The following is a 21,082-nucleotide window of genomic DNA, read 5'->3' on the forward strand; positions in this document are numbered from 1 at the left end:
AAATCAATGACTCTATAAAGAATTAATCCTACTTTGCTTAACAAAGTACTAACTTTTTAAAAATATTTATATTTATTTATTTGAGAGAGAGCATGAAAGAGAGACAGCACAAACAGGGGGAGGGGCAGAGGCAAAGGGAGAAAGAGACTCACCGCTGAGCAGGGAGCCCGACATGGGACTCCATCCCAGGACCTTGGGATCATGACCTGAACCAAAGGCAGACACTTAACAGACTGAATCACCCAGATGTCCCCAAAGAATTAATTTTTGATAACTCTAATGGCATCCTTTAAAACTGGTTTAGAAAAGTCTCTTCAAGGTGGGTGTTTTGAGAGTGAATAAAAAATAAAAGGTAATTTTTGAGAAGTTACTAAAAGAAAAAGATGTTTCATACCTGAGTTAAACTATAGAATTCCCAACTAATTCTGTGACTTTTTAAAGAGAAAATTCTGTGATAATTTAAAAATAAATTTGTAGTTGGACTCCTTCACCTTAGAAGAATTTGGTAAGTGTGGAATACTCACCTAAAAGTGCATTTTTCCCATGATCATCTGGTAGAAATCGCTTGTCTACAGCACACACTAGGATGTGCTCAGGAAGATTGGGAGACTTGGCCCCCACCAGGAGGAATCCTGCTGGGATGTCGATTTGTTCCATACACAGAGATACCAAACGCAAATCCTTTCCCGCTTGACAAAAACCTAAAACCAAGTAAAAGAGGACACAGTGAAATGTTTGGAAAGTTTCTGTCTTCTTATCACCCATTTGGAGAGTGAATTTACCCATAGGAATCACTACTAAGGACTAAATGTAAAGTCCATATTCTCCAACCAGAAGCCAAATCATATGTGCCCCTCTGAGTGGAGCTGAAAAGACACAAAAGGTTGTATTTCTGACAGGGTTGGCCAACATTGATGACTTTGTATTTTCTGATCCACAAGTAAGCAAATGAAAAATATACAGAGGAAACTTTGAAAAATGTATATAATTTTTATGTGCACATAATACAGTATTTTTATACTTTCAGTGTAAGTTCACTTCTGTAAATGGTGACTTCTGTCATAGAAAACGGAGGCTTTCCATTTCACCCAGGAAGAGACTGTACCTCTGAGTCTGGTGGCCCATAAATGAATGGCCAGAACTAGAACCCAGAACTGTGAGGACAATCTTCATGAGATACAACATGACAACACATGACAAAACCTTACCTAACACTTTGTGTACCATAATGTATCACACTAATTCATTAGCTCATCATTTCTTAAAAATCATTTGCAACAGATGCTGCCCTAGGCCGGGGGATAGAGTTGAGCAAACATACCTTCCTCTAAGAGTTTGCATTACAGTTAGTTGAAAGAGTATATAAGGAACGAATAGACACAAAACAATATTACAGAGGGCAGCTATTTTCTGCTGCAAAGCACCATTTCATATCTTCTAGGAGATAATCAGACCTCCCTGAACTCTAACTATATGATTCCTCTTAGAGAATTGTGATATTCTAGATTGACTGGAGCTGGTACCTGATCCAAGCTAGTCACTATAATATCCCACCTTTCTGGCCATAGTTGATTAGTCAGGGGCACCTGACATAAACTAGGCCATTCAAAGTCTTTTCTCTAGGAATTCTGAACATGGAGCCAGAGTGTGGCTAAGTATGGTCTGTGGCTCAGTTCCTTGCCTTGTGAGAGAAGTCTGTCAGCATGGTCAGCAGACAGTAGGTTGAGGCGGAATGTTCTGGCAGTATGTGGGCCTCTGAAGCCCAGTGTATGTGCCTTTCCTGTGGTTTGACTGTGAAACATTTTGCTTAAGAATTCATCGAATATCTTCTTCATTCAACCTAAGGCTAATCTCAGTTGGGCTGGGTTTCACTTGCAACCAAAGAGGGTGAACAAAAGTATGATAAATACTATTTCAGAGAGTTGTGGAAGATATAGGATGGACATCTAACTCTTCACACGCAAACCTGAGGAGATCATCATCATCGCCCAAAACAAAGTAGGGAATAAACCCTGCTAAATTCTTCCAGTATCAATTCATATTATGATGTTAACCCAACACCAACAAACAACTGGATGTCATCAGTTAGTATATGAGAAATAGTAAGAAAACAACATCTAAACATATGGTTTGGCTCATCAAGTCTCAAAAGCAGATATAATGGAATTGGAAGAAGTCAACACAAGAAGGGCTAAAATGATAAAACAATGAGGTTCAACCATTTCAATCTTACTTTTTAACACTAGAAACTTTCATATTTAACTTTAGTGTTTGTGAATTGAGGAAAAACAATAGCAGAATGTTACTGTGAATTCTTTAACAATTCTGAATGAATCTATATTTTATTATTTATAATATCATCTATGTATTTGCAAAATATTCATTTGTACATGTAAGTCATATTACTTATTTAGTTTACAAACATTTTTTTGGAAACTATGGATATATAAAACCCCTAAAAAAATTCTGCTGCCCTCACCCATTGCAGGGACAGGAATCACAGGTTTAAAAGTGGGGAAATGATGATGATGATGATATTGGTGGCAGAAAAATATACGGAGCATTTAACGTAAGTCAGGTATAGTGCTAACCACTGCATAGATTATCTCATTTAATCCTCTCAACAACTACTAACTCCTTTCCAAGATGGAAAAATTGAGGCTCAGAAAGATTAGGGAACTTGTCTTAGGTTACATAATGGGTTTGGTAATGTCAGGAATGTCAGACGTGGAAGTTTACTATATAAAAACAGACCAAAAATATACTACTCAACTTGGCAAAAGAAAAGCTAAGAACAATTATAATCCAGATCTAAAACCATGCGAGGTGAACATAGACATATAACCAAATTCTAAAATCTTAAATCTAGGAGGCATTTTATTTTTCTCTCAAAGATTTTATTTATTTGTTTGTCAGAGAGAGACAGAGAGAGAGAGAGAGAGAAAGAGAGATAGGCAGAGGGAGAAGCAGGCTCTCCAATGAGCAAGGAGCCCAACACAGAATTCAATCCCAGCACCGTGGAATCATGACCTGAGCTGAAGGCAGATGCCTGACTGAGCCACCCAGGCGACCATCTAGGAGGCATTTTAAAGCCCTAAAAGAAGCACTAATTTCTTTAACCAAAGGAATTATTAACTTGTGTAGACAGTAAACCTAGAAACACATTTCCCATAAGAAATAGCGCCTTCGGGGCGCCTACGTGGCTCAGTGGGTTAAAGCCTCTGCCTTTGGCTCAGGTCATGATCCTAGAATCCTGGGATCAGGCCCCGAATCAAGCTGTCTGCTCAGCGGGGAGCTGCTTCCCCCTCCCTCTCTCTGCCTGCCTCTCTGCCTACTGTGACCTCTGTCTAGCAAATAAATAAATAAATAAATAAATAAATAAATAAATAAATCTTTATTTAAAAAAGAAAGAAAGAAAGAAAGAAAGAAAGAAAAAGAAATAGCGCCTTCATCATGACTTGCTCCAAAAGGCAGATTATGTATCTTCCCAAAAATGTATAGATAAACTCAGCGATGAGAGGTTCATGATCACCCAAAGGATGGAAAACAGGGTGCTTGGGGAACTGTCTTTGTCACTAAGCAGTAACAATACGACCTTTCTACAACTTTGACTCACACCACATTAGAAAGAATGGACTAGATGAAATGATGAATCTGTACCAACTTATATAAATTTGCAAATTAAATTATGAACTTTTTAGAACATCAGAGCTATAGAGAATCTCAAGACCAGCATCTCCAACAGGTAGTTATCAAACTCCCAGGAATTTATAAAGGTAATCCACAATACTTAGAATTATAAGTCAAACTCAATAGATACCATTATCAATTTCTAAAAGCTAATAAATAATCATTCTAATATCCTACTTTTAAAACAACGTTCTGAGGGCCTTCCCTGCTACACATGTAGGGATAGCGGACACCTGCCAAATGAACTCAGGACTCACTTGTTTGAACCCCATATCAGTGTGTGACTTTGATTTTCATACAATTGTTTTTATCACCATGGTGCTTAATTTATACTCATAATACACTGTTGGTTAGTGATGGGAAACTCAGGGAGCACTGATTGTGTAAATGAGAACAGTCATTCTACAAATGTGTCTAAAGATGCTCTTGCTAGAAATGAAGATGAGATTAAATCCCAATGCCACTCATTAAATTATAAAATTATATGAAATGCACCAATATGTTTCTAGGACACCAAAAAAAAAATGTCAAGGTAAAATTTAGTGATCATAATCCAATCTGGCTCTTCATGTAAGAGGAAAAAGTCAACCTCATTCTGCAGCATTTTCAGTAGCAGAAATTCTGCAAGCAGCAGCCAGAAACCTTTTCATCATATAGAGTAAAAATTATAAAAATATACTAATATACCCTTTTAAACCTAAAATATAAAAATTCTAAAATATGGGTATTAAAAGTAGATTTTTGACCTTTTTTTCTTTTTTGATGCTGGAAAACACTTAAATACACTTAGCCCCCCAAAAACTTATATTTTATTTTTGAATTTGTCAATGAAATATATTTTTTCTTACAAAACCAATTTTGAATAAATGAAGAAACAATTACTGAATAATTAAATGTAGACAATTTTTTCCTCATATGCATGAATAAGATCATAGAGTATATTAACATATTGGTCTAAAATAAATACTTTATACTTAAAATCAGTTTCTTTTTTTTTTTTTAATCAGTTCTTTATCATGTCCCATGTAGTGACAGAATTGGGTTTTAAATTCCTAAGGAGTTCAAAAAACTGCATATTACTATAAAAAGAAATTTGTGAGTCAAGACTGGGTCACACTAATCTATTTAGTATGTAAATAAGGACATGAGGGCCCATAAAGGTTAAGAAGATGGTCCAAGTTCAAATATTCCGTAACTGGAAAAGATGGAACTAAAATCCATCCTGACTCGAAATTGATGCCCCTTCATCGTTGACGTTAACATCTCTCTGACTCAGAATGTATCACCTTCCCTTGGTCTGAAGTAGGACATTCCTATTGTTTCTTCACTGCCTTTTTCCTCCCCGCCACAGCCCTCCCACTGAGTCCTACTACCCAGTTTTGCAGGTTGAATCCAAGCGGCACTTTCCACACCAGCCCCTGCCTGATAGCCATGATCTATTGGCACCCACCTACCTCATACTTGCTGATGAATCCTTAAAACTCACAGTTTTTCTGATGAGATTTCTAAAAGCAATACATTGCAGCAAAGGGAGATCAAGGGGGAAAATACAATTTTGGTTCTGGGCTTAACAGATAGAGTCAAGAGGACAGAGTGTGGAGAACACCTGAAGAAAGCAGGATTTTCTACAGAAGAAAGATGACTTCAGAGTGATTTCTGTGGCAAAAAGAGAAACACACAGTCAGCTCAAATTACGAAGTACAAATAGTTTTCAGTGATACAGCCTTTCAGGGTTTTCCCACTTAATGATATGAGGACATCTAGAGGTTGGAAGTAAAAATTATTAAACAATGACTGGATTCTAGAAGAGTCTTTTCTACTAATTTCTTCCTTAAAAAAAATTTAAGTGGTGCTTATGACAATGAAAAGAGAAAATACCCTATTTTATGCTTTTAAAAAAAGGCACAATGATGAGAGTATGTAAAAGGGGCACAAGAAGCAACTGAACGTGCTTCCAAGGTCCAAAACTGGAACAATTTGAGAAACAAAGTAAAGTAGTATTGAATTATAACTCAACATAAAATAAATATCCATGAGTGCATAATGATATAAATGACTGAATAAATTGATAAGTGGGCTGGGAGAAAGAGACTAATTCCCATGCAGAATTTTGAATAATTTATGCCAATACTCTATCCTCAAGAAGGTGGAGCAAATTCCCCATTCCTTAACTGTAAGCTGAGCATTGTGACTTTCTCCACAGTATGGAAAGTGAGGGAAAGAATGGAGATAATACTACCCCCACCAGGTGATCTAGGCCAACATCAATAGCTATAAATCATGTTGACAAAATGTACCCTTGACATAATGTGATGAAAATGGCACTTTACCTTTGCGATCTTCTTTCCCCAAACCCATAACCCCAACCTAATAAGAGAAAAACCTCAGACAAACTCTAGGAGAGGGTCACCTACAATATACCTTACCAATAATTCCTAAAACTGTCAGGGTCATCAGAAACAAGGAAAGCCTGAGAAACTGTCATAGCCCAGAGGAGCCTAAGGAGACATGTTGACTAACTAATTTAGTATCCTGGTGAGATTCTGGAACAGAAAGACATTGGTAAAAACTAAAGAACCCAAATAAACTATGAACTTTAGTTATTATTAAAATTAATAATAGGGGCGCCTGGGTGGCTCAGTCCTTTAGGCATCTGCCTTGAGCTCAGGTCATGAACTCAGGGTCCTGGGTTTGAATCCCGCCTTAGGCTCCCTGCTCTGTGGGGAGTCTGCTTCTTCCTCATCCTCTGCCTCTCCATGCCACCCCACCCCACCCCCACTGGAGTTTTCTCTCTCACTCAACTAAATAAATAAAATCTTTTCTAAAAATTAGTAATAATGAAAGATGTCAACAATAGGAGAAACTGCAGGGATATACCCTATCCTATTTTCTCAACTTTTCTTTAAATCTAAAACTGTTCTTTAAAAATGAAGTCTATTTTTACAACGTCCTATTTTTATCTTTTTGCTTTCATGTTACTCACCAACACAAGCCACTCGGCCAATTCAATTAAGAGGAAAGAGAATAGGAGAGAAAGAGAAGGCAAGGCTGAATCTAGTAACAGGTCAGCAAGAAATCAATCCAAGGCCAGAAACAGTTGCAAAATCAAGAAAAAGTTTCTAAGTCCAGTTTGTAATTATTCTGAGAATACCCTCACCCCGCAAGGGTCTGAGCTTTTCTGTGATGTTTTTAAACTGTTTCCTCTAACCCTCATTCTTGGGGTTCAAATCAACTAATCAGATACAAAATATATTAACTGGATCCCCAATTAAGAAAAAGCATTATGCAAAGAGCAATATGCAGTTGTTGTTGTTGTTGTTGTTGTTGTTGTTTTTTAAAGATTGAAAATAAGCTCTGTGTGTCTGTAAAGAAGAGCAGGTAGCTTAAGAATCTAGGAAATGTGATTATATTTTAAGGTCTGTAGGTTCCAAATATTTTGTGTAGTAGGTAGTTCTAGTCTCTAGTAATATGTCAGAATATTAATGTAATAAGGATCAATTACTCAATCTCAAGTAAAGCTGCAAACAAAATGAAAAGACACCTTATTACTCCCTTGTAGGGTAATTTTGAATCACACCTGGACTAATCCTGAAAGAAAAGCCAGAATCTTTCTTTTAGAGGCTTCTGGAAGACCTGGGGAAGAGTGCCCTAAGGAAGGATCTAAGCCTGTTTACTATATGCAGGGAAAGAGAGATAAGTTACCAATGTTGTGCACACTAGTAACATTTGACAAACTTGCTCCTAAGTAGCTTCATTTTTTAAAAGCAATACTGAAATGCTGCCTTAACCCCAAGGCCTTTGCAGCAAATTATTTTAATTAAGAAAAGGAATAATGGTAGAGGGTCCTTCTTTGTAAACTTCATCAGCATTTTCTTAAGAAAATAGCCAAGGTTTTCACTCCACAGAACCAGATTTGCATTCTCCAATTATCTCCAACTTGAAGGTTACAGAGTAATCTAAGCAGGGGGGAGGGGAACCTTTACTGAAACAGCTGTCAACACAAACTAAAGTAATCGAAGCCAAATTTGGAGGCTTCAAATTTGGTTGCCCTTCACCTCTTTAGACAATCAACTGCCTCCCAGCAGGGTGGGAACCTACACTATTCCAATAATTTACATAAGAAATTAGCAACCGAAATTTACATCAGAATGGTAACCCCTAGAAGCCCATCAGGTATTAAGTATCTGCTTATCTAAATTGCCTCTAAAAATAGCTTTCCCTTCCTTTAAGTCTTAGGTAAATAGAGGATTTCCCAGGAAGGGAAGGTGGTATGCTAAGACAAGTCCAGGCATTATATTGTGCTAATTCACTGTCATTTCTATAAGAAAAAAATCAGGACTCTTCTGTCTTAGAGGGAGAGGGCTCTTGGAACCACCCTAGACTGAGCCAAATTAAAAGAGCTATGGACAAACTTTAAACTATCAAATTATAAACCACGCCTTTTGTTTTTAATGGCCACCTTCCAGTGAATTGAAAGGGGAAAAATACGGACATGTAATTAATTATAAGAAACCAAAGCAGCTGATGTATAGGAATCTATGTGTAGGACTAGTGTTTTCGGGTTGTGTTGGAATGTGAATTTATGCTTGGGGAGATCCCCCACCCCCCAGGAAAATTGCACCTCCAGGTCTTATCCTTCATCTCTAAAATTAACTATCACCCTTCCCTTACACTTTACACAATCACTACACGGTAAGAATAGTGTTCTCACATTTCAAAGTTCAAGAAATTGTTGCTATCTGTTAGGTGGTGTTTATATCCTGGTGTGCACTAAACAGCTTTCCACACCTAATTGTTAGTAATACCAATGTCACCACTCCAAAAGGCAAACTAAAAACACATTCAGAGGGGCACCTGGGTGGCTCAGGCCATGATCTCAGGGTTCTGGGCTCAAGCCCCGCATTGGACTATCTGCTCAGTGGGAAGCCTGCTTCCCCCTTTCTTTGCCTGCCTTTCTGCCTAATTGCTATTTCTCTCTCTCTCTCTGTATGTGTGTCAAATAAATAAATAAATAAAATCTTTAAAAAATAAAAATAAAAACATATTCAGAGCACGTGGAAAACAAGAGAGTCCCTCCCCCATTGCTGGTATAAAATTTGATATTTCAAAACTCTCTCCTAGAGCTTTTTACTCTGATTCTCTTTAATTCTTCCATTTAACAAGATTCTCATTGACAATCCAACAATATTTTTAAGCACAATTTCAATGTCTTGTTGTTAACTGTTAAGTATGACGTGACTGATTAAATAAAAGTCACAAAAATGGATATTAAACAACTAAGTGGAAACCCAATCCGGTCACCTTCTACACAAATATAGGCGAAAAGGCCTCTATTACCAATAATAAGTAAATTGATATACATTACATGAAGTCTGGGCCAAAGAAACCAAACACATGTGGAACAAAATTTATAAAAAATGATGTGCTAGAGGGAGGCCCAGCATACTTGTAGTGAATCAGGTGTAGATAGGCTACTAAAAGTAAGGATTTTGAACTTTTTACAGTTTATCAGATTCTTTTGAGAAGGAAATGAAAGAAAGGAGAGGAGAGGAGAAGAAAGGAGAAGGGAGGGAGAGAGAGGAAAGAAAAAAAATGAGATAAACTTTCAGTGTACTCGTTTACCTGGATTTGCACATTTGAGTTTATAGTTTATCCCAGTTTATTTGCAATCAGTCTTTGTAGGGAGAATGTCTCAGAATCCTACCCCTCTTTTCCCACCTCCTCACTCCTAAGATTTGCATGCATTGTAGTCACCCCAGGTAACTTTATACGAAAGCCCGTCTGGCTATAAAACCCGAACCCTGGCTAATATAGATATAGTAGAATCCACATACTAATTAGGCTGGGATAGCCAGAAACAGCATACAGTAAACAAAGGGAAGAGAGTACATTTTAAGTTGTGACATCATCAAAACAATGAAATACCGAGAATATTTTATATTTGGATTTCCTTTTTAAAGTGTGGTTGAAGCCTTAGTGGAAGAGGAAGTTAACAAAATAAATAAAATGGAGTTATCAAAATATGTACATTTTTTTAAAGATTTTATTTATTTATTTGACAGAGATCACAAGTAGGCAGAGAGGCAGGCAGAGAGGAAGGGAAGCAGGCTCCCCGCTGAGCAGAGAGCCCGATATGGGACTCTATCCCAGGACCCTGAGATCATGACCTGAGCTGAAGGCAGCGGCTTAACCCACTGAGCCACCCAGGCGCCCCAAAATATGTACATTTTTATTTTCTACAAATAACACTATACTGTATGACTGTTCAAAATAAATGGAAAAGGTAAATATAAAACATCTAATAAATCCATTATTGTTTTTGAGGGGGAAGAGAAAGAAGTAGGAAGACGGGACACTTTAAAAGTTCCTAAGATAGTAGTATTCTTGCAGGAAAAACCCTGATCTGGTCCTAGGCCTGCTTTGCCACATATCATCTCAGAGAAGTCATTCAACTGCTGTGAATCTCACTTTATTCATCTAGAAGATAGAATGATAATACCTGTCTTTCTTATAGACACCTGCTGTAAAACACAGGAGATAATGTCAGCGAGAGCATAAGCATTCCTCATTCCTTTCTGTAATTACTGGTTTCCAGTCTTGAGCACCACATACAATGATTGGAAACTAGCCAGATAATAAAGAGGGATCAGAAAAAAAAAAAACAAAAATTAAACCCACCATCTGTAGTGCAAGACCCTTCCGGGGCAGGTTTTTGTGAATAGGGAATTGGTGGGCTATTTGAATCAGACATTTCTTCATCATCTTCATCATCTTCCATTTCATTAACTGTTAGATTGTTAGAAAAATCCAGGCTTCCATTTTGAGTGTAGCGGTGTACCAAATCTTTATCCAGATCCTCCACTTTGGGTTTCACATCTAGGTAAGCAAATAAATCACAGCTAAGTTAATAAAAAGATGCTTATGGAAAAATTACCAAAAGAAAAATTCATAGTTCTGCAAGGTATCAGAGGACAAGAAGACAAGCAATGTCTAACATTCAATCAATGTTGTTCAGGGGTCCCCAGATTTGGAATTTCCACTTCTTTTAAAAGGAGTCTAGAAATGTGCAGAATTGAGAAACGTACCTGCAGATGAGAAAGGATGCTGGTCAGGGTCCAAGTACAGCTGGGAAAAAATTGGCCGTGGTACCACACTACTACATCTGAGAGACGCTTCTATGGAGTTGTGGAGAGCTTCCTCAAATTGAGCAGATTTCAGTTGCCCAGCATATGAATTCCCCATGGTCTACACCACCCCCACAAAGAGAAAGAGGAAGAAAGGAAAATATTGATACAATTAGAGGACACTATATCTGCAAAGTACATGAAAGGCTGACATAAACTATACTATGTATCTTAAGATTCAAACATAAACTTTATACTTCTTAAGAAAATTTGTATCGGGGATCGATTACACCACTTTTGCTTTTGGTCTTTATAATCCAAACCCATTTCAAAAAGACCCTTTGGAGGAGCTGTGTTTGAGAATCAAACAATAATAAATGCTTTAAGTTTCTCCAACCAGTAAATCAAGATTGACCTGTCAATTGTGAAGCCATACATGATGACAATGGGGCTCACACTTCCTCCTTAAAACTAGTGGACTTCCATTACCCTATACCAACTATCAGTGCTTTTAGAGTAAATCTCTAATTACTTCTCTCTCTACTAAAATCTTCTTATCCTGGTACATACAGTAGGGGGATACACTTCTCTGGGGGAAAAAAATTAAAGCTTTATGATAATATACTTAACTGACAAATTCCTGAAAGAAAGATTTAAACATTTTAAACCCAGAGAACTCATTCATGTATATTACTGTTTATTTTTAAAAAGTGTTATTTCATTTGGGACCCTTTAGGAAAGTATAATATAGGAAGTTTTAAAGTCATGGTCCTTACTTCTCATAAGGAATATTTATACCATTCTTGCTAGTTACAAAAATCTCCATGTATATCAATAATAACTACAATTCATGAAGTGCTAACTATTGGCTGTACCAGCAATTCTCAAAGTGGTGGTCTGAGGTCACCAAGACCCTTTCTGGGGTCCATGAAGTCAAAACTCTTTTCAAGTTTTTTACTGGGATAGTATTTGCCTTTTTTACTCTCAGCCTCTCATACGTGTACAGCAGAATTTTCCAGAGGCTGGGGCACCTGGGTGGCTCAGGGGGTTAAAGCCTCTGCCTTCGGCTCAGGTCATGATCCCAGGGTCCTGGGATCAAGCCCCACATCAGGCTCTCTGCTCAGCAGGGAGCCTGCTTCCCTTCCTCTCTCTGCCTGCCTCTCTGCCGGCTTGTGATCTCTGTCTGTCAAATAAATAAATAAAATTAAAAAAAAAAAAAGAATTTTCCAGAGGCTGCAATGTGTGTGATACCCAAGAGGTTGAATGTGGAAGCAGACAGACCAAGCTTCTTGCTAAATTTTTTGGAAAATACAGTTATTTTTCACAAAAATGTGTTTTTTATGTTGTCATGTAATGGGTTTATTATTTTAATTTTTGAAGTTAATATATGTTTTAAATATTTCTTAGTCTTGGGGCACCTGGGTGGCTCAGCTAGTTAAGTGTCTGCCTTCAGCTCAGGTCATGATCTGTAGGTCTCCAGGTCCTGGGATTGAGCCCTGTATCTGGCTCCCTCCTCAGCAGGGAGTCTGCCTCTCACTCTTTCTCTTTCCCTCTGCCCCTCTCCACCACTTGTTTTCGCTCTCTTTCTCTCTCAGATAAATAAATAAAATCTTTAAAAACATTTTTGTCTTCATTCCTAATAAATATAATCCACATAAGCAAAACTCAATTTTTAAGAGTATAAGGGGATTTTAAGATTAACAGTTTGAGAGACATTGAGATGGACAGTACTCTGAACAGTTCATAAAAGTTATTTTATTTAATCTTTAGTATTCTGAAGTAGGTAGGGCCTCTTCTCATTTTATCGATGAAAAACTAAGACTTAGAGATGCCAAGTGATTTGTCTGCTATCACCCAGCTGATAAAGGTCAGAACCAGAACTCAGTATCCAGCTGTGTGATGATAAATCCTGCACTTTTAGAGTATAAGCTCAACTTGAATGAATCTCATTTCAAGAAAGGCAATTTGAGGGTGGCTCAGTTGGAAGAGTGTGTAACTCTTGATCTCAGGGTTGTGAGTTTAAGTCCCTTGTTGAGTGTAGAGATTACTTACATAAATGAAACTTTAAAAATTTTTAAAAAGAGGAAATAAAGCTTTGCTTGACCTTCAAAAAAAATTTTTTTTAAAAAGAAAGAAAGGCAATTTGAGAATATCTTAGTCCCACTTATCCCATCAAGGAGAGGGATAGGTATTAAATTTCATCTGGAAGTCCAACTTTGATTGACTCTCTGGAGCTAGTCCCTACAGGATTGATTAAGAAGGACCTTGAGGGCATCTGGGTGGCTTAGCCTTCAGCCCAGATCATAATCTTAGGGTCCTGGGATGGAGCCTACTTCAGGCTCCCTCTTCCTTCCTCCCCACTCCCCCTGCTTGTGCTCTCTCTCTCTGTCAAATATATATATATATATATATATATATATATATATATATATATATATATATATATATATATATATATATTTTTTTTTTTTTTTAAAGAAGGACTTTGAACATGTACCTGGGCTCAGCAGGAAAAGCAAGCCAAGATTCAGTAGTGATGACTCAGTAGAGAATGGGTGATGCATAGCACAAACTGAGTCAGGTTTCTCACACGTATATGCATGAGCTCCACAGGAGATTTGGGGGGCTCTGATCTGCCTCTGTATAGCAAAGAAGGGCATTTACATGACTCCTTGTAGCAGTGAGTAGTATTCAGAGATTTCCATCAGAGTAGCTGAGTTTATCAAAGCTCTGTTAGAGATACTTAGGATTTGGAAGAAAAGCTGGAATTGTATTTTGTAAGTAATTTTTTGTAAAAGATTTTATTTATTTATTTGACAGAGAGAGAGATCACAAGTAGGCAGGGAGGCAGACAGAGAGAGGGGGAAGCAGGTTCCCCGCCGAGCAGAGAGCCCAATGCGGGGCTCAATCCCCCAGGACCCTGGGATCATGATCTGAGCCAAAGGCAGAGGCTTCAACCCACTGAGCCACCCAGGAGCCCCTGGAATCGTATTTTGGCAAACCTTTCTCAAAATAGGTAATAATAAACTAAATGCCATGTATTTAAATTAGTATGTTCCTTTTTATAAGGAAAAGAAATTTTGTAATTATATGAGGTGATGCTTAACTAAACTTATTGTAGTAACCATTTTGTAGCATATACCCCTATCGAATCATTATATGGTACACCTAAGACTTATATTGTTGAGGACCGCCCAACAAAATGGAAGTCCCCGCATTGCAAGATGGTGCCTGGCCAGGTGCCAAAACAGACCTCCACGTAAACAAGTCAATATGGGGGCAGCCCATGTGGGGGAGGAAAAGCAGACACTGGGGAAGCCTAGCAGCAGGTCTGTGATTGGATGTCTTGAGAATATCTGTCTTCTGATAGGGTGCCCTACTGCATATAAGCAAGTGTGGTATGAGAATTAAAAAAAAGCAACATTAACAAGAGACCAGGCTATGTGTCGTTCTTGCGGGTCGAGAGCGACATTACATGTCCATTGTATCTCTATTAAACTAAAAGAAATAAATTACTAGGTTTCTTTCAATTATAAGTTTTCTTTCTTATAAAAAGTACATACCTGAAAGTATATGTATGATACTTAAAATTATAAGTGGAAGAAGAATCAACAAGGTCTGTCAAATAAAGTTCTCCTAAAATACTAAGTTTTTGTCCAAGCTTCTAAGACTCCCCATTATACAAACATAAATAATTTAGATTTTCTAAAGCTCAAAAACAATTAATTTTTCAGTAGAGCCCCACGGGACCAAAACAGGGTGGGGTTGCAGGAGAAATAGGCTGTGTCACCACTTTATATGTGTAAGTCAAAATTTCAAGACCTATTTCACCTTTCTTCTTTGCAGAAGGGAGAACACTACCAGCACAATCAACCATGGGATTTCTTAACAGTGGAAAACAATGGAATAACTTCAAAGATGGACCTTTAGTCTTTCTCCAGAGCACCAAATGCCTGGAAATCTTGCCTCTTCTTACCTATTACCTGCTTAACAAGTTATCTTCCTTTCGTCATTGAAAACCTTGAGAACTATATTCTCTAAGAGATCTTTTTAGTTTAATAAAGAAGTGCCCGGTTGTATATGGAGAACTATGTAATCTCATCTCTTAGATTTCTAGCTAAGGAGCAATATAACAAATACGTATGTGCAGGGAAAATAAATATTGTGCTGAATAAAAATACTAAATCAACATAAAAATGGGTGATCAAGTTTCACCATATAGAAGATATTCATAATCTGACAAGAGCATTAGCAATATTCAGAGGGAGACAAAGGGAAGTACCCATGAAACAGTTTGGAGAATAAAAGGAAGTGACTAATCATTCTAAATGAAAACATAACTGGGTATTTTTTAAAATGATAATGATAATGTGAAGAATTATAAAACTGACCCTAGATTTCTTCTTTTTTTTAAAAGAAGATTTTATTTATTTATTTGACAGACAGAGATCACAAGTAGGCAGAGAGGCAGGCACAGAGAGAGAAGGGGAAGCAGGCTCCCTGCTGAGCAGAAAGCCCGACATGGGGCTCAATTCCAGGACCCTGAGATTACGACCTGAGCCGAAGGCAGAATCTTTAACCCACTGAACCACCCAGGTGCCCCAAAACTGACCCTGGACTTCTTTAGTGCTGAGTATGGAGTTCTTCCCTTTACTAGTTCAAGTTCAATGCTACCCAATTTCCAGTTCAATGCTACCAAAAGAAAGGTGAAGTTCAAGGAAGAAGCCTTTTTAGTGTATTCCTAATATCATATGCTATAGTATTTTACTTATTTAAGATTTTATTTATTTATTTGATAGAAACATAGCGAGAGAGGGAACACAAACTAGAGGAGTGGAAGAGGGAGAAGCAGGTTTCCTGCTGAGCAGGGAGCCCCATGTGGGGCTCAATGCCAGGACCCTGGGATCATGACCTGAGCCGAAGACAGACACTTAATGAATGAGCCACCCAGTCACCCCTAGGGTCACTGAAACTGTTGGCATTATTCACCTAGACTACCAGCCTTCCTTTCCTGTGAATCTCAAAGATCTCCCAGTGCCTGAGATGACATTGTTATGTCATCTGAAAATGTTATGCCACTGAAAATCACTGTGAATAAATTCAACTTCAGGTCAGAAAACAGAGAACTACTTTTCAGAATTTTCAGAATCAGTTGTTGAATCAAACACAATAAGAAAGCAAAGTTGCAATTTCTATATATATTAATAACTTATGTATCTGGCTTACATTAAGGACTACAGACCTCTGAGATGCTAATAGACACTCTTGTGCCATTAAAGAAATCTCTAAGAAAGACATGGTATACAATATGGGCTCCTTTTGCCCCCACTAATTTTTTTTTAAGATTTTTATTTATTTATTTGACATAGAGAGAATGAGAGAGAGCAAAAGCAGAGGGAAGGACAGGCAGGAGAAAAACAGTTTCCCCGTGAGAAAGGAGCTCGGTGGAGAGCTGGATCCTAGGACCTGGGATCATGACCTGAGCCAAAGGCAGCCACTTAACTGACTGAGCCACCCAGGCACCTCTTTTTTTTCTTTTTTTCCTTCTTAAAGATTTTATTTATTTATTTGAGAGAGAGCGAGAGAGCACACAGAGAGAAAGGGAGAATCAGGGTCCCTGCTGAGCAGGGAGCCCAATGTGAGGCTCCATTCCAGGACCTGGAGATCATGACCCGAGCTGAGGGCAGATGCCTAACTGAGCCACCCCAGTGTCCCCCCCCCATAATTCTTTTTGAGAGAAAGGGGTGGGAGTGGCAAAGAGAGAGAGAATCTTAAGCAGGCTCCACATTCAGCAGCATGGAGCCTGATGCGGGGCTTGACCTCACCACCCTGACATCATGAACTGAGCTGAAATCAAGAGTCGGACTCTTAACTGCCCCATGCACCACTAATTAATTGCTCAAAATGCAAGTAGGATCACGTACAAACCACCACACCATTGTGGTCTGAGGTCTTTATGCTCTAGCCTTCTCCTTTTCTACAGAAAAATAAAAGGGATGGAGTAGAATAGTCAGCTTCCATCACTGGTGGCTTTAGGAACAGAGACTGAAGAAGTAAGGAAAAGGGTAGCTTGGGAAATAAGCACCTGCTAATGGCTCCCTGACCTCTTCCAAATACTCCTTTTTCTGTTGAAAGGGGAAAGGACAAGCAATACAATTTGGGGGAAACTGCTTCTTGATCTGTAACGTTTTTATTTCCCTTTTGTCAAATGTTTCACGGTTAATAGTTACTGTATCATTAATACAGTAATTTACTCTTTTAGTAGTTACAAAGTACACAGGACAGAGGAAGAAAATTTTCCTTTAACTTGCTCCCTAAAGACTTTTACAATTAAAGCATTAGATAAGGGCACCTGGTTGGCTCAGTTGGCTAAGCATCTGCCTTCAGCTCAGGTCATGATTTCAGGGTCCCAGAATCGAGCCCGACGTCAGGTTCCCTGCTCAGCAGGGAGACACCTTCTCCCTCTCCCTCTGCCCCTCCTTACTGTTTGTGCTCTTTCTCATCCTCTCTTTCTCAAATAAATAAATAGAATCTTTTTAAAAAAATGAAGCATTAGGGGTGCTTGGGTGGCTCAGGGGGTTAAAGCCTCTGCCTTCAGCTCAGGTTGTGACCCCAGGGGATCCCTGGGATCGAGCCCCGCATCCAGCTCTCTGCTCAATGGGGAGCCTGTTCCCCACCCCCCTGCTTGCCTCTCTGCTTACTTGTGATCTTTCTCTGTCAAATAAATAAATAAAATCTTTTAAAAAATGAAGCGTTAGGGGCACCTGGGTGGCTCAGTGGGTTAAGCCGCTGCCTTCGGCTCAGGTCATGATCCCAGCGTCCTGGGATCGAGTCCCGCATCGGGCTCTCTGCTCAGCAGGGAGACTGTTTCCCTCTCTCTCTTTCTCTCTGCCTGCCTCTCTGTCTACTTGTGATCTCTGTCTGTCAAATAAGTAAATAAAATCTTTAAAAAAAATGAAGCATTAGATAAGATTTCAGAATACGTATTCTTATTTTTCAAATATTAACTTTATGTTATGTGTGAAGAATGTGTCACAATAGTAGGCACCTAACAGGCAGGTGATACGCTACCCAGTTGCTGCTATCATTAATATTATTACTGGTGGTGGTGGTGGTCCTTGTCATTGTCAAGAAATGGGAAAGGAAGAAAAAAAAAAGAAACAGGAAAGGAGACATTCTTCTTTGGACAATTAGAATACTAGTAACATGGAAAGCTTGCTAACTGTCAGGTAAGTACTCTATTGCCCTCATTTTTAAGAGAGCTGAGGCCTAGAGAATTTAAGGAACTTGCCCAAGGGGAAAGAAAAAGGAGATGGCAAAGACAGGAGTAGAATCTAACCAGTTTGGCTATAGCGACAGCTCTCTTAGGCTATCTTTTTTTTTTTTTTTTTTTTAAAGATTTTATTTATTCATCTGACAGAGAGAAATCACAAGCAGATGGAGAGGCAGGCAGAGAGAGAGAGAGAGAGGGAAGCAGGCTCCCTGCTGAGCAGAGAGCCCGATGCGGGACTTGATCCCAGGACCCCGAGACCATGACCCGAGCCCAAGGCAGCAGCTTAACCCACTGAGCTACCCAGGCGCCCCTCTCTTAGGCTATCTTAATCACCGAGACCATCCAGCTGTTTAAACCCCTACAATAGCAACCTAATTGGGTAAATGGAAACTCTGTAAAATACTATTACTAAATTGCCAAGCCAAACCAAATCACACCAAACCAAACTAAACCAAAACAATTCAAGGAAGATTTCTATGTTTGCTGATCTGTCCTTGTCTCTATATGTCATGGCTGCAAGACAAGACTTAAAAGGAGTTTTAGCTTAAGACATGTGGCTACAAGGCACAAAGCCAAGCAACAATTTTAAAAAGTCAAAATAAAATAAAATTACCCCTCCCCTCAATAAACCTCAGTGTATTAGATGAAAGGGAGAGATAAACAAGGGGTAAGTTATTTAACAAATAATAACTAAATACCCACATATAGGGGAGAAAGCATGGGATGCCCTTGAACTCCAAAGCACCTGATGGATGGACTGCATGTCCCCTGATTTTGAGAACTCTCTTCTTCATACCTTTTTCTCCCCATTGCTTCCAACATTGGAAGACTCAGTCATGTTTCATTAATCCATTATATGGCAAGTCGAGAAATCAAAAATAGTCTTATCAACTCCCTAAAATGTTAGGAATGTTTATATAACTTAGTTTCCTCCAATATTTTCCCTCTGTCTGAAAAGGTTTTTATTTTCTGTTAAGGACAAGAGAAAGTTTCCTAAAACTCAAATGATAAAAAGAAAGGATGAACTTGAGAGTGTATCTTCCTTGATTTTTTTTCTTATACCAGTTTAAAAAGTAGTAGATTTGAGATATGGCCCAATCTATTACTTCTGAAAAAGTAACACAATTCCATTTCTGTTTCCGTCTTTCATCTTTGGCAGACCACTTAATCTAAGTAGGTAGAAGTAAAAAAAAGAAATTTCTGACACTAATAATATTATATGAATTTACTGGAAATTTCAAAACACAATTTTTCTTGTAAAGATAATGTTGTTACAAGCAGAAAAAATACTGGGAAGTATACATAATAATGTGTTAATAATGTTTATCTATTAATGTTGTATTGTTTTTAAACTATCCTTTTTTCAGTGCATCTGGCTGGCTCAGTTGGCAGAACATGACTCTTGATCTCAGGGACCTGAACTTCTATTCCTTATTCCACAGAGCCTTCTTTAAGAAATAAATAAATAAATAAATAAATAAACTAATTTTTTTTCTATTTTCCAATTTTTAAGGTAGTGGACAGTATTACAGCAAAGGAAAATATCATATAATGAGTGAGCTAATCCCAACCTGACTATTCTTGAACAAGCAGTGTGAAACATGGACTTATTACTTAACAACTAGATTTGCCAGATGAACATCCCTCCACCCTTTCCTGGTGCTTCCAGATTCCAGGGAGAACACAATTCATTCCAGTGCTTGGACTGAGAACCTCTCATCAAGATTTGGAGTTTCTACTACTATTTTCTACCATAATTACTCTAAACTATTTTCCCCCAGTTATGATATATGTGTATTGGCCCAACCATCTCCTTCAACAAGTTCCTCTTTTGACCAAGAATAAATATTTTCAAGGTGCTACACTTGGGCTATTTGTAAACATTGACTTTCTCGGCACCTGGGTGGCTCATCTGCCTTCAGCTCAGGTTATGATCCCAGTATCCTGGGATCGAGCCCTGCATTGGGCTCTCTGCTCAGTGGGAAGCCTGATTCTCCCTCTCCCACTCCCCTTGTTGTATTCCCTCTCTCACTGTCTCTCTCTCTGTGTCAAATAAGTAAGTGGAATCTTTAAAAAAAAAAAAAAAAAGTTGGGGATGCCTGAGTGGCTCAGTGGGTTAAAGCCTCTGCCTTCAGCTCAGGTCATGATCCCAAGGTCCTGGGATCGAGCCCCAGATCAGACTCTCTGCTCAGCGGGGAGCCTGCTTCCCCCTCTCTCTCTCTCTGCCTGCCTCTCTGACCACTTGTGATCTCTGTCAAATAAATAAATAAAATCTTTTTTAAAAAGTTGACTTTTACTTATTTATCTATTTAGAGAGGAAGAGGGAGTAAGGAGGAGCAGAGGGAGAGGGAGAGAGAAAATCCCAAGCAGGCTACATGCCCAGTGCAAAGCCCAACACAGGGCTTGCTCTCACAACCCTGACATTATGACCTGAGTCAAAATTAAGAGTCAGACGCCCAGCCTCCTGAGCCACACGGGCACCCCTAAAAGTTGACTTTTAATACCAACCATCTGGAGAAGATAAACATTAACTTTAAAATATATAGGGAAAAAAGGATCAGTTACTGACAAGAAAGAATAAGGAAAATACCGATGGAAAAAAATGGTGTACATGCTAAAATAAAATCTCAGGTACTACTTCAGAGTTAGTCTAGTTTTAACAGCAAGATTGGCTATGGAGAAGATACACAGAGATATATATTTTTAAAGTAATAATTCATTTAAAAAATATTTCAGATTTGTATTTCCAAGCACAGTCTACTGAAAAGTCTGAGAGGCAATGACAATTCAATAACAATAAGCACTTCCTAGTGCCCTGATTGTGGTTTTCTACTGCCATTCCCCACTAAAAAGAATCAAAGCTCCTTGAAATTACAGCCAATTCCAGGTCTGGGGCAGGAAATACACTTGAACAGAGAGCAAAGAAGCTATCAATGGGTAATGGATCATGTCAAAAGACATGAGTCAATATGAAATGTTCCCATAGGCCAAAGAC

At 38.5% G+C, this 21,082-nt stretch overlaps 1 protein-coding gene across 1 annotated transcript in view; it reads right to left on the minus strand.

Moving 5' to 3' along the window:
- Positions 1-21,082, minus strand: part of GREB1L (GREB1 like retinoic acid receptor coactivator) — a 272,594-nt gene that overhangs the window by 117,442 nt on the left and 134,070 nt on the right. The window contains exons 5-7 of the mRNA XM_044243306.1: positions 10,776-10,935; positions 10,369-10,566; positions 525-701 (exon numbers count right to left, since the gene is read on the minus strand). Coding sequence (XP_044099241.1) covers positions 525-701; positions 10,369-10,566; positions 10,776-10,932 — 532 coding nt within the window. The 5' untranslated portion in view covers positions 10,933-10,935. The remainder of the gene's footprint in view (positions 1-524; positions 702-10,368; positions 10,567-10,775; positions 10,936-21,082) is intronic.

This window comes from Neovison vison, chromosome 3 (assembly GCF_020171115.1).
Source record: "Neovison vison isolate M4711 chromosome 3, ASM_NN_V1, whole genome shotgun sequence".
Lineage (NCBI taxonomy): Eukaryota > Metazoa > Chordata > Mammalia > Carnivora > Mustelidae > Neogale > Neogale vison.